Genomic DNA, 15,083 nt, shown 5'->3' with positions numbered 1-15,083 from the left:
GTAAAAATCCCCTTCCCCCCTGCTCATAGCAACTGAAAGCTCCCTTACTCATTTCTCCAACCTGTGATTTGCATAGCGCCCTCAGTTCGGATTGGGGTCACTGCCAGGTCATCGGGTAAGCCATGCAAGCTTCAGCTGTCAGCGAGATATGGCATGGCCAGAACTCCAGGGCAAGTTGGCTTCCGACCCAGAAAAAGAGAAAATCAGCCATCATATTCAACTCGTGGAACAATTGAAGTCTCAGAGAGACAGCGGACAATTCTGTGATGTTCATCTGGTCGTCGATGATCATGAGTATGACGCCCATCGTTGTGTTCTCGCCGCTTGCAGCGCGTACTTCGACTCCATGTTTCGAGGTGGGTTCGTAGAGGTTGGCAGCAAATATGTCCAGCTACAGTGTACGTCAGCCAATGGTATGCAATGCATCCTAGACTTCATGTATGTCGGCACCGCCCATTTAACCATGGACAATGTATACGATGTAATCAAGGGCGCAGATCATTTTCTAATGACAGATTTGAAAAACTTTTGCGGAAACTTCCTCGAGAAACATTTAACAGCCTCAAACTGTTTCGATGTTCGGGAGTTGGCAAGGCTGTATGACATGAAAAAAATGGAGGATGCTGCAAATAGTACAATCGAGGCCAGGATGAGCGTGATTCTGAAAGATCCTAACCAAAATTTGATACAGTGCTCTTTTCAGGAAATTCTATCCATCGTGTCGAATGTAAACTTACAGGTGAGGGAAGACGAGCTGCTAGAATTTATTATCAACTGGACAAAACACGATTTAGGCGACAGGCAGTCAGAGTTTGTCAAACTATTCAACCAAATAAGACTCGACTCTATCGATAGGGAAAACCTTGCTCTATTTAATAGTACCGAAGAATTGGTTTATCAAAATAATGATTGTGCAAATCTAGTCAAAGAAGTTTTAAATTGTGGAACAGATTCTAGAGGCAGACTTCAGCCAAGACTAGGTAGGTTAGTTGATGTTTACATACTGTGCGGAGGCAGCAATTGGTCCATAACACTCCCAAAGTCATTCTACGGCTATGTTGTCGAAGAGAACCGCTGGGTCGAGTTGGTGTCCCCACGAATTGACCTATGGCCTACTCAGGTGACAGAAATGGACAACAAACTCTATGCAATAGGAAGTTGCGATCCGTTCACAGCTCGCGGATATAACCCAATTCAGACATCAGCCGTGTGCTATGATCCATTGATTAATGAGTGGCAACCCATTGCAAACCCAATATACCTGCATTACACTGGTGCTAGTGTGGTGTGTAATAAAAGACTATACTGTCTGGGAGGAAAATTCAGCCCTTCGAGCATGGAGATGTACGACCCTAATACAGACACTTGGGTGGAAAGGGCACCCTTAATTAATACATACCACAAGAAATATGTAGCCATTGATGTTAACGATAGATACATTTATATCATAGAAGAAAGAGAGACGCAATTTGCCAACTGTCAGGGTATCGACTTTTATGATACCCACACTGACCAATGGGAGACCAGTTTCCCAAGCAGTGCAGTATGGGAGCTGGAGGATGACGACTCTTGTCAAATATGGCCACCTATAGCACAGAGGCTACCAGAGGCTGTGGAAATTACTCGGCTCGGTAAATACAAAATTGTAATTTCAACAGACAGCAGAGAAATAAGTTTCGCGGAAACTTACTACCCGAGTGTGCAAGATGGCAGTGGCCAGGTGGCATGCCCTGCTGTTGTGCGGACAAGGAAAGGAGATGTGTTTGCATGCAGCGGTTGCAGGTCGTCGAAATTACAAAGTGCAAGTGTTGATCTTCGACCAAACGATGGATCTAGCCATGTGTACCACTATGCTGACAGGTCATGGGAGAAATTCACTCCCAATCCATCTCCCACCATGATACCCGGTCAGCTATGTGCAATGATACAGATTCCACACTGCTTCATTGCATAGCTGTGATTCCTGACATAAATTAGGGTCAGGTTAAGTTTCCTTTCAGATTCAGATTCAGACAAGAGAGTCTGTATCACCATGTACGTTACATTCTGCCAACATCAAACCAATATTTCACAGTGGAAACTCTGCCAAGGCAGTTTCCCAGGCCAAAGCAATACAATGTACAGGAAAGTGAATCTGTTTTGCTAATGCAACCAACGGCCCATCTCACAGGTTCTCTGGATAGAGATGACCTGTCTGTGGAAAACAGTAGTTTGGTCACAAATTCTGAGTGTCAAAAAGTTAACATAAAATGTACACAGTAAGGGTTCATTCTCACAAGTGTGGTTAAGTTAAAGTGATACAGTCATCAGAGCTGCGCACAAAGGTCGTATGAGACCCATCCGACCGATGGCAACACTACCCAAGGTACGATGTTGATTGATGAAAGTTGAAATATGTCTGTCATATTCTACATCATATATTTAAATGTTACGGCTATGATTAATGAGGTGCATCTAGATATTGTGGACGAAATACATTGTTTATAAACAAGAAACTCACACAGGCACAGTTCCGAAGACTGTTTCCCTTGAATTTTCCATACTCACAAGTCTTAACATTGGTTTCACTGGTTAGAAATCATTGAAGTACTTGTTCTGTAATATTATTTTCAGAATTCAAAGAAAGAAAACTTTATACTTTTATTTTTAACCTGATTAAGGTAGTTTGCACCTTGAAAGATTTACACTTTAACCCACACTTTCCTCAAAGAAACTTTACAACTTTTTCTTTCAAAACCAACAATAAAACTCACAGGATAACCTGGCAAACTTTGTTACTAGAGAAACAAAAGACCAGATATTTACCGACACTTGAAATTCAAAATGGCCGCCATCACTGTGTTAACTCTATAGGGAAAAGTAAAATTTTCTGATTTTCATGAAAATATGCCATGAAAACTTAATTCCTCATTAGCTTCAAAATGACCCCCCCCCACAAACAACAACTGGTAGATCAACAATGTATTGTAAAAGTTTGAGACTGAATATCTGTCCCTGAGGCACATTCAACCTTAATTATTGACAATTGAAAATAAAGGTGTGTTCTTCTATACATGTCTTGTGATTTGTATTCTACTTCTATTCTTCTCCCTCACTGCTAATATATGTTGCTTGTGTGCACTGTACTACTACTAGCCACTGTACACTACTAGTCTTTTGTGCGTCTGTTGCTGGTATTGAACTTGAAACTTACATATTCAGTCCTGACGACACAATTCCATTCACGGTATGACAAGCAGTCAACAGGTTGATTTCTAGAATTTGTAACCAGAGACATTGACATGTATCTTGATAAATATACATAAATATAAATTTGAACAGAATTTTAGAATTAAGTAACAAACAGTGAAAGCTATCAGAAACACCCCTAACTTGCCATCACCTTGGCAAACCCCCCCCCCCCCCAAAAAAAAAGTAACCAAATTCTACACTGGGCAATTTCCCTCTATATTTATCATTAAAGAATCGCTGGCCGACCCTTTCTGTGCATTCTGATAGGTACTTATACGACATGTGAGAGATATTTATCTCTGATTTTGCAAGGCCCCTGAAGGTAATAGGAGCTGAAACTGAAATACAGACCAGATAATCCAAGTTCATAAGGCCACAGTCATTCACCACAAGTCTGGAAATGCCTATTGCAAAGATGGTTGGAGGGACTTTGATAAGGCAGTGTCACTATACACAAAGATGCTGGTCATTGCAAAATCCGTTCACAGCATAACATGAAGGTAGCATAGGCTCTAGGAGGTTAAGGAGGTCAAATCAGGTACCGCCAACTTTCATCATTTTTGGTAAATTTCATCATTTTTGCAAAATCATCACAAAACATGTTTTGAATACTGATATACCGATTCTGCTTATTTTTGACCATGATCAAAAGTTGGAGGAGAAAGTAGAGCTGTTCGTAACTGCCCTCCCATTGGCATATCCGGAAAATATGCTCCGACTGAATTTTGATGCCTGAGTATCTATGGTCTGCCCACTGCCCACTCCCAACAACAATTCAAGCTCCCCACTGCCCTCTCCAAACTACTGAACTTGCCCATTGGATGCCCACTAGGCAACCCAGATCAACACAAAACCATGTGAGCAGTGTACCTTGGAACATTGCTCCCCTCTAAGTTAGGTCATGAAGTTCGACAACCACGGCATTCCCCTCCCTCTACGTATTTTCCGGTACCCACTGTCAAAAATTTTCTCCCTACCCACTGAAAAAAATGAAATTTCTTCCCCGCCCACAGTAAATATTGATTTTCTCCCTGCCCGGTGATTAGTTTGTAATTTTGTTTGCCCACTGAAAAACTGCGCACAAACACCTTTTTGTACGAACAGCTTAGTTGGCGGCACCTGTCAAATTTTACAAACTTTGTTGTTGATGTTGGCATTGTGCCAAGGTTGTAATGCAATTTCGTTGCTTCACTGTCCATCGTAAAATGTTGTGTTCATGCTTTCTGCAAATGTCTCCAAGTATAGGGGAAGTCATATTACTCAAAATGCCAATTTTTAGCTCACATGTTCACACATGTGAGCTAATGTTGTAGCCATGTCTGTCTGTCTGTCTGTCTACAAGATAACTCATGAATACCAGAATGGATTCAAGTCAGATTTGGTAGAAAGGTAACATATGCTAATGGAAAGATCTGATTAGATTTTGGTTAGTGTGGCTTGCATATTAATGAAGTTATAATATCATTTTTTTCACATAATGGTTTCCTATGGAGACAGTAATGACAGTGTCAAGGCATATCAAGAAACATTGAACAAAATTTCATGAAACTTCACTGATGACAATATCAGAACATAGTGATGACACTGTGTGTCATGTCAAGAATGTGGTCATTTGCATATTTAATGACCCTTAGTAATTTGTGATATAACTCCAAAATTCCTACACCAAATTTGATGATACTTGGTACAAAAATAGTGACAACATCACTGTTTCGCTCCCATATAGTTATCAAAACAAGTCAACAATTGTATGAAACATGGACATACATATACAGACAGACTGACATACACAGACTGGCACAGAGTGATATAATAACAAACAGCTGAATGTAATGATAAAATAGTTAAGTATAGGCCTATACAGGCACTGAGAGTGAATATGTTACAGCAATTTGATTAGTTTCTTTTCCTTTTCTACTTCTGTGATAATCTTGAAGACAATCAATCTGCAAGGCACTTTATGTATTGACAAATATGTTATCTTTTACAAGCACACAGTAAACTGTTCTTGATTTTTCATTATAATATTTGACATAGACTGAAATACATAACATGCAACCAATGTTTACACTTTGCCCATACACCAGATACATGGAGAAATTTCAACATACAATCATCAACTCAGAAACCCTACAGGGAAAAGTAAACATTGTTTTCTTCCAGAACAGCTGGTGCATCCACATCTGGAACAACTTACAAACTTAACCAATTACACAAGGATGATGACACAAGAATAAAGTTAAACTGTGGTGAACTTGACTATTCCTTTCAAATCCTTACCTAACTTGACATCTTAAACTAAAATACACTGCATGGTTATTGTGCACAAAAATACATCGGGTGGACCATTTGATAAGGGATGGTGTCTGGAAGATCGATGAGGTACATTATCTTTTTTATCCGATCCATTGTACATTCTTTTTTCCCACTCTCCCACCTTTTTTTTTGTCAAACCTTCTCTGGCTGAATTTTTTATTGGCATTTGTTTGGAATTTTTTCAAATCTGCCAGGATTTTTTTACCGCATTTCAACACCAAATACAGTTTACCATATCAAATGCTTACTAAATCACCACATTATATACTCTTAGTTCCAGTAGGTATAAAATTACCAAAAAAAAATCTTAAAAATACAAAATGAAAGATATCCCAGTAAAACTGAAAGTTTCGCAAAGTTGCCCCAAAAATTCAAAATTCCGGATTTCAACTTAATTTCAATATATCTTATTAACAAAACCCTAAGAACCGGTTTACTAAATATCAAAGCAATCAGACAGGTAAATTTTGAGAAACAAATTTTTTGACCAAAAATGAGAAAAATTGCCCCCAAAATACAAAATTGCAGATTTCATCCTAATTTTAAATATATCTAATTAACATAAACCCTAGGAACCTGTACACTAGATATCAAAGCTACCAGATCAGAAGTTTTAGGAGAAAAATTTTTTGACCAAAAAAGGCAAAAATTGCCCCCCCCCCCAAAAAAAAAAATTGCCAGTTTCAACATACCTTCAATACATTATATTGAGATTAATCTTAGATACCTGTATACCAATATCAAAGCTATCAAATCAGTAGTTTTTGGATTGAAAATTTTTTTATCAAAAATTGGGAAATTGCCCCGAAATTACAAAAATACCGCAATTATACGTGTCGCTCACATTTTTATCAGAAGATGGGTTACATATTACCAGGATAACCCAACTTAGATTTGTTCAAATTGTGATGAATATGCAAATCTGTATTTTGAAGGAATTTTTTTTCCATTTTTGGTCAGGCCATCCTGAAATGAGCTATCAAAGATATCCACGTTCTTCATCAATACATGTGTCACAAAAAGTTATTCTCTATATAACACAGCAGAGCTCTGTCAACTGTTGGGTTGCTTCTTTTTTCAAAACCGCTGGTCAGACAGCTTTAATATTTGGTTAACAAGTCCCTAGGATGACCTTAGTGAGATAATTTCATACAGTCAGGAAATACTTCATTTTGTATCCATGTCTATAGTAGCTTCAGGGACATTGGCCCTATGTTATTTTTTCCTACATGTACTCTTTTTTCCCCCACTCTCCACCTTTTCTTTTTGTCAAGCTTCTCTGGCTAATTTTTTTGTTGACATTTGGTTATGTATGTAGGATCTGCTTGTCCCATTGCTATAGAAGTTGATATGCATGTTCCTAAAGATGACCTCCAGTACCTAAGTTGCAGACCTTATTTGCTTTTGTCATTCTTGTTATCCTAGGTACCGTATACCAAATGACAAAGTTGTCTGACCAGTGGTTATGAAGAAGATTTTTACCAAAAACGCCTTTTTTAGCATTAATTTGCATATTTTCAACAATATCAAAAAATTAATAAAAATAGCGTCAATGACACTGTAGCTCCCATCCTGGACTATTTAGTGTTTGTTCTCTGGTCAGATATTTGAACATGTGTGAAAGGATAAAGTGCATGAAGTGAAAATACTTAAATGAAATGTACTGGAGACAGTGAAATATGTTTAATGTAATTATTCAGAATATAAAATGGAAAAAATACAGAATTAGATATATCGAATACTGTGATACAACCATTATCTCAACAAGTCATTTACAATGACATAGTCCCCACTTGTAATAGGAGTATTAGTCTTGATGGGGCAGGAAAATGTGGTCATTAAGAAGTATCACTGGAGTGTATATGTTGAGATCTATGGGCACATAGGTCTATGTCGTTGTTCCCAATTTGAAACACATGAGGCATGTCTAAGTTATGGTTCTAAATCGGGAAAAAAGATCAGACCTCTAGCAGTATTGGCCAGCCAAGAAATACATTGCGCATTATAAATGAGGTACAAGATGTGACATCTTAAGGTCTAATATCCTATCAAAATTGGAGGGTATAGAACTTGTGGTTACTGAGATATGCATATATATGTATAATCAAGGTCAAAGGTCATCGAGGTCACATGACATTTGAAAAAAAAATTATATTGCTAATTAATCCCTATATGCCAAAAAATCAGATCTCTAGCTCTATTCGCTTGCCCAGAATTAGATGTGTACATAATTAATGAGGTAAAGCGTGTGTTGTCATAAGGTCTCCCATCCTACTAAATACAAAGGACATAGCACTTGTGGTTACTTATTTATTGACATAAACATATATTTTAGGTAAAAGGTCATCGAGGTCACATGACATTTGGTCAAAAAATTTCTCTCCTATAGTTATCCCTATATACCAAAAATCAGACAACCAGCTCTATTGGCTCGCTCAGAATGAGATATGTGCATAATTATTGAGGTACAGTATGTGGCGTCATAAGGTGTCCAATCATACCAAACATGAAGGGTGTAGCACTTGTGGTTACCGAGTTATGGAAAAATATGTATATTTGAGGTCAAAAGTCACGAGGTCACGTGACATTTTGTCAAAAAATTGTTTTACTAAGTTATCCCTATATACCGAAAATCAGACCTCTAGCTCTATTGGCTCGCTCAAAATTAGATATGTGCATAATTAATGAGGTACAATATGTGGCGTCATAAGGTGTCCCATCATACCATACATGAAGGTGTAGCACTTGTGGTTACTGAGTTATGGACAAATATGTATATTTGAGGTCAAAGGTCACCGAGGTCACGTGACATTTTGTCAAAAAAATTGTATTGCTAAGTTATCCCTATATACCAAAAATCAGACCTCTAGCTCTATTGGCTCGCTCAAAATTAAGATATGCGCATAATTAATGAGGTACAATATGTGGCGTCATAAGGTGTCCCATCATACCATACATGAAGGCTGTAGCACTTGTGGTTACTGAGTTATGGACAAATATGTATATTTGAGGTCAAAGGTCACCGAGGTCACGTGACATTTTGCCAAAAAAATTGTTTTGCTAAGTTATCCCTATATACCAAAAATCAGACCTCTAGCTCTATTGGCTCGCTCAAAATTAGATATGCGCATAATTAATGAGGTACAATATGTGGCGTCATAAGGTGTCCCATCATACCATACATGAAGGCTGTAGCACTTGTGGTTACTGAGTTATGGACAAATATGTGTATTTGAGGTCAAAGGTCACCGAGGTCACGTGACATTTTGTCAAAAAAATTGTTTTGCTAAGTTATCCCTATATACCAAAAGTCAGACCTCTAGCTCTATTGGCTCGCTCAAAATTAGATATGTGCATAATTAATGAGGTACAATATGTGGCGTCATAAGCTGTCCCATCATACCATATATGAGGGTGGTAGCACTTGTGGTTACTGAGTTATGGACATATATGTATATTTGAGATCAAAGGTCATCAAGGTCACATGACATTTTGTCAAAATATCCGAGATATATGCGTGAACGGATGGACTCACGGATGGACGAACAGACGGACATGACCCAATCTATAAGCTCACTGGACTTCATCCGTGGGGACTAAAAATTGTGTCACTGCATCCTTTTTGCAATATTAATACGATGAGAAACTAATTTTTTATTTTTCGTGGCCTTATACATGGGAGTCTATGGAGATCTGCCTTATACATGGGAGTCTATGGACGTGTAAACTAAAAATATGCAAATTTCACCACGATTTGCCCAAATTTGGGAAAGGTCACTCCTATGCACTTCCATACCAAGTTTCAAATCAATCGGACTTGTGGTTTCAGAGCAGGAGATTTTTTGACCAAAAATGGGAGAAAATTACAAAAAAATTCATGAAAAATAGCAAGTCCAAGATACTGACCCAGATGTGCACTATCATTTCATGTCAGCCCAAAGTACTTACATGCTAATTTTTCATGTAATCTGCTCAGTGGTTATTGAGTTTTTTCAATTTTGACTGTTTTTACATTTTTTCACTTAATTTGCATATTTTTGGCAATGACAACTTCATTTGAACAAAATCTCATCTACAGCCCATCATCCATGTACACACCAAATATCAAGATGAAATGTACAGCGGTTTTGGAGTTTTTGATGTTGACGGACAGACATACAGACATACAGACACACAGACATACAGACATACAGACATACAGACATACATACATACATACAGACATTTCCCTAGCCTATAAGAATAGCTTCCATTGCCATATATACATATGGCTATGGGAGCTAATAAAAATGGTTTCTCAAAATCATACATTTTATCTACAAAACAAATATCAAATCAGTAAGTACTGCAGTTGTCAAGATATTTGAGTGGATGATGCCTCACAAACGGACATACATAAATACTACATACATACATACATACATACATACATACATACATACATACATACAGACTGACGGTGGACGCCGGACGGATACCCATCACAATAGCTTCTATAGACTATATTATTAGTCTATAGTAGATAATAAGCGAGAGTTAAATATATTCTTATTAAAGCAAACAAGACTTGCTTATCAAGATTTACGTCATAAAAAAACAGCATATCTGTCAGGTTATAAAGAATCTTCAGCTGGTTATCTTTATCAGTACATGTATTTTCATCCTATTAACCAAGCACATTTTAACTTTCAAATTAACATTGCAATATTCAATTTTTACTACGGCAAGTAAGTTCTGTTGAATAAGTTGAGCCTGTAGGTAATCAGAGAGAGCACAAAGAAGAGACAAATGTTTGAAACTTAAGAAGTTCAAGGTCATCAAAAGCATTATAAGGAATCATGTAACACTTTCATTGCATTGTTTACACAGATTGCATAATTGCTATAAATAGCACATGAGGAATCTTACAGTCCAGCTTTACCATAAAAACCCTATCACTTTGACCACTCTTTTAATTGACCACTCTATTTTTTCCTCAAAAAGTAATTTTATTTTATCCTTACCAAGTCAACCATAAATGGAAATTAGAACTTTCTCTATCTCTATTTATTTGACCACCCTATCATGTCAAGCTATTATGAGCAATTTCTTTTAGATAACATACAGGGCACAATAAATGACAGTTCAGAATATGTCAAAGTTGGGATTAAGGAAAGTTGCCTTTACATGTTTTAATCCTCCAAGATGGTAAGCATTTCACTATAAACTGTCAAAAAAGTTGAACTTTCTAATAATTCTACACTAAAATTATTTTGGCTTTGATGATTTCCTTATTAATTCAATTCTTTAAATCATATTAATTATTTTTTCTGAGTGCATTGATAGGGTTTATACAGTACAAGAATTACATACAATGTAAGTCAAATTTTGACCAAAAATGACAAAAAAATTCCTTAAAAATACACATTTGCATATTTCACCATAATTTGAACAAATCTAAGTTGGGTTGTCCCTAGGGACCTGTATACAAATAACAAAGTTGTCTGACCAGCAGTTATGAAGAAGAAGATTTTTTACCAAAAACGCCTTTTTTTGCGTTAATTTGCCTATTTTCAACAATATCAAAAAATTAAAAAAATTAGTTTCTCAAAATCATATTTTTAATCTACACAACAAATATCAAATCAGTAAGTACTGCGGTTCTCAAGATATTTGAGTGGACGGACGCCTCACAAACGGACATACATACATACATACATACATACAGACTGACGCCGGACGCCGGACGGATACCCATCCCAATAGCTTCTATAGACTATAGTCTATAGTAGCTAAAAACAAGCGACTCAACAGTTGACAGAGCTCTGCTGTGTTATGTAGAGAACAACCTTTTGTGACACATGTATTGATGAAGAAGGTGGATATCTTTGATAGCTCATTTCAGGATGGCCTCACCAAAAATGGAAAAAAAAAATTCCGTAAAAATACAGATTTGCATATTTCATCACAATTTGAACAAATCTAAGTTGGGTTATCCTGGGGACCTGTATACCAAATAACAAAGCTGTCAGACCAGTGGTTATGAAGAAGATTTTTTACCAAAACCGTCTTTTTGGTGATAATTTGCATATTTTCAACAATATCAAAATTAATAAGAAGAGTTTCTCAACATCATATATTTTATCCACACAACAAATATCAAATCAGTAAGTACTGCAGTTCTCAAGATATTTGAGTGGACGGACGCCTCACAAACAGACATACATACATACATACATACTGACAGTGCACGCCGGACAGATACCCATCCCAATAGCTTCTATAGACTATATTAGTCTATAGTAGCTAATAAACGAGAGTTAATTACATTCTAATTAAAGTAAACAAGACTTGCTTAAATCAAGATTTTCGTCAAAAAATCCCCAGCATATCTGTCAGGTTATAAAGAATCTTAAGCTGGTTATCTTTATCAGTATTTTCATCCTATTAACCAAGCACATTTTAACTTTCAAATTAACATTGTAAGTAAGTTCTGTTGAATAAGTTGAGACTGTCTGTACTCAGAGAAAGCACACTGAAGAGACAAATGTTTGAAACTTAAGAAGTTCAAGGTCATCAAAAGCATCACGTAACACTTTCATTGCATTGTTTACGCAAATTGCATAATTGCTATAAATAGCACATGAGGAATCTTACAGCCCAGCTTTACCATAAAAACCCTATCACTTTGACCACTCTTTTAATTGACCACTCTATTTTTTTCCTCAAAAAGTAATTTTATTTTATCCTTACCAAGTCAACCATAAATGGAAATTAGAACTTCTCTATCTCTATTTATTTGACAACCCTGTATTGACAATCTATTTTGAACAATTTCTTTTAGATAACATACAGGGCACAATAAATGACGGTTCACAATATGTCAAAGTTGGGATTCAGGAAAGTTGCCTTTACATGTTTTAAATCCTCCAAGATGGTAGGCATTTCACTATGAACTGTCAAAAAAAGTTGAACTTTCTGATAATTCTACACTAAAATTATTTTGGCTTTGATGATTTCCTTATTAATTGAATTATTTAAAATCATATTAATTATTTTTTTCTGGGTGAATTGATAGGTTTATACAGTACAAGAATTACATACAATGCAAGTCAAATTTTGATCAAAAATGACAAAAAAAATTCCTTAAAAATACAGATTTGCATATTTCATCACGATTTGAACAAATCTAAGTTGGGTTGTCCCTAGGGACCTGTATACCAAATAACAAAGCGTCTGACCAGCGGTTATGAAGAAGAAGATTTTTTACCAAAAACGCCTTTTTTGGCATTATTTGCCTATTTTCAACAATATCAAAATATTTAAAAAAAACCAATTTCTCAAAATCTATTTTTCATCTACACAACAAATATCAAATCAGTAAGTACTGCGGTTCTCAAGATATTTGAGTGGACGGACGCCTCACAAACGGACATACATACATACATACATACATACATACATACATACATACATACAGACTGACGACGGACGCCGGACGGATACCCATCCCAATAGCTTCTATAGACTATAGTCTATAGTAGCTAATAAAAGTGATCTTTAAAAAGGAATGCTACCTCATCAATCTTCTATCCCCTACCCCCTCCTGAATATCAAATGTTCCACCCCTTGATCATGTTTACATAAGACCAGCTGGCAGTATATTTACAACTTTGCGGATGTTTTAATTAATACTATGAGTGCTATCATTCAAATGTAAACAGCACTTAAATCAGTTACAGATAGTGAAATTCCTTCCACTGTGGGGGGGGGGGGATTACGACATCTGGAATTATCCTGGATCCAAATTTCTCATCAGTTTTTGTGTGTCTTACATGCGAAAGTTGCAAAAATTGATTCGCAATGAAAAAATTTACCTCAGCTCTGTTTTCAGGATCAAATTTTACTACAAATTGATATTAAACAAGACAAAATTATGTTCACAGCCTTCGAAACTGTCTCACAACAAATCCTGGTTGGTGTAGGTCATATAAGGTCACAAAAGAAAATTACCTAAAATATAAATATTTGGGGTTTCACAACACTTTGAGCAGAAAATTTATCTAATAACATCCCTCGGGACTTTTGTACCAAATTACAAAGCTATCAGACAAGTAATTTTGAGAACAAGTTTTCTTGACCATATGACAAAATTGTCTTAAAAATACAAATTTGTATATTTCACGACAATTTCCACATATCTAACTATTGTCATCCCTGGACATCTGTACACCAGATGTAAAAGCCGTCTGTCCAGGGGCTTTAAAATGAAAATATTTTTTACGATTATTTGACCAAAATAGCAAAATTGCCCCAAAACAGTTATATTTCCAATTTTGTCGTAATTTCAACAATTAGAAGGGTAACACCCTTGCAAACATCCAATCCAAATTTGAGAGCAATTGGGCAAGCGGTTTCAGAGAAGAAGAAATTTTACTTAAAATGAGAAAAATAACCAAAAAATTCAGCAAAAATATAAAATTCAAGATATCTTCACGATATTCATCAAACTGATTTGGATCAACCTTAGTAACCTGTATACCAAATATCAAAGCTATCAGATTAGTTATTCTTGAATAAAAAAAAATTTGACCAAAAATTCAGAAAATTGCCCCAAAATTACAAATATAAAAATTTCAATTCAATTTGTATACACTTGACTGATGTCATCCTGAGGAACATGTATACCAACTTTCAGAGCAATCAGATGAATGGTTTCAGAGTTAAACATTTTTTTACTAAAAACTGAAAAAATTACCTGAAAAATAGGAACATGCAAATTTCATCCTAAATTTTACACACCTGCTTTAGAATACCTAAAGGAACCTGCACACCAAGTTTCAACCCTATCTGACCAACGGTTACAGAGTTTTAGCAATTTGCAGGGTTTTTCCTTTTTCCCCCCTCATTTGCATATTTTTGACACTGACAAGTTCATTTGAACAAATTCACATCTCTACCCCTAGGTGCACCTGTACACCAAATACTAAGACAGTAGGTTCTGCCGTTTAACTGTTTTTGATGTGGACGGACATACATACATACATACATACATACATACATACATACAGACATGCAAATGGTATGCAAATGAACTGATTCAGCATATACGATTACCTCACATTGGTATACCAAATGTGACCTAAAAATATAACAATATCAATACAATTTGTACAAGCATGACTGTGGTCATTCTGAGGAACATGAATATTAAGTTTCATAGCAATGAGACGAGCGATTTCAGAGAACAAGATTTTTTGACTAAAAACGGAAAAAATACCCTAAAAATACAAACATGCAAATTTCATCCCAATTTTTTGCACACATAATTTAGAATACCTAAAGAAATCTGCATACCAAGTTTCAACCAAATCTGACCAATGCTTACTGAGTTTTAGCCATTTGCAGGATTTTTCCTTTTTTCCCCCTCATTTGCATATTTTTGGCACTGACATGTTCATTTGAACAAATTCACATCTCCACCCCTAGGTGCACCTGTACACCAAATACTAAGACAGTAGGTGCTACGGTTTAGGAGTCTTTGATGTGGACGGACT

The 15,083-nt window shown here is 36.2% G+C and overlaps 1 protein-coding gene across 1 annotated transcript; it reads left to right on the top strand.

The window, feature by feature from the left end:
- Nucleotides 1-101: 101 nt before the first annotated feature.
- LOC139117154 (kelch-like protein 11) lies at nt 102-3,323 on the top strand. The gene has a single exon (XM_070680022.1). It carries the CDS (start codon nt 149-151, stop codon nt 1,952-1,954), a length of 1,806 nt encoding a protein of 601 aa, XP_070536123.1. The 5' UTR covers nt 102-148; the 3' UTR covers nt 1,955-3,323.
- The last annotated feature ends 11,760 nt before the right edge of the window (nt 3,324-15,083 follow it).

This window comes from Ptychodera flava, chromosome 18 (assembly GCF_041260155.1).
Source record: "Ptychodera flava strain L36383 chromosome 18, AS_Pfla_20210202, whole genome shotgun sequence".
NCBI classification, from domain to species: Eukaryota; Metazoa; Hemichordata; class Enteropneusta; family Ptychoderidae; genus Ptychodera; species Ptychodera flava.
The sequence above is the reverse complement of the archived record's forward strand: the minus strand, read 5'-3'. Positions and strand labels throughout refer to the sequence as shown.

Coding starts and splice junctions, on each gene's coding strand:
- LOC139117154 (XM_070680022.1), top strand. CDS start 149: ATGGCATGGCCAGAACTCCAGGGCAAGTTGGCTTCCGACCCAGAAAAA.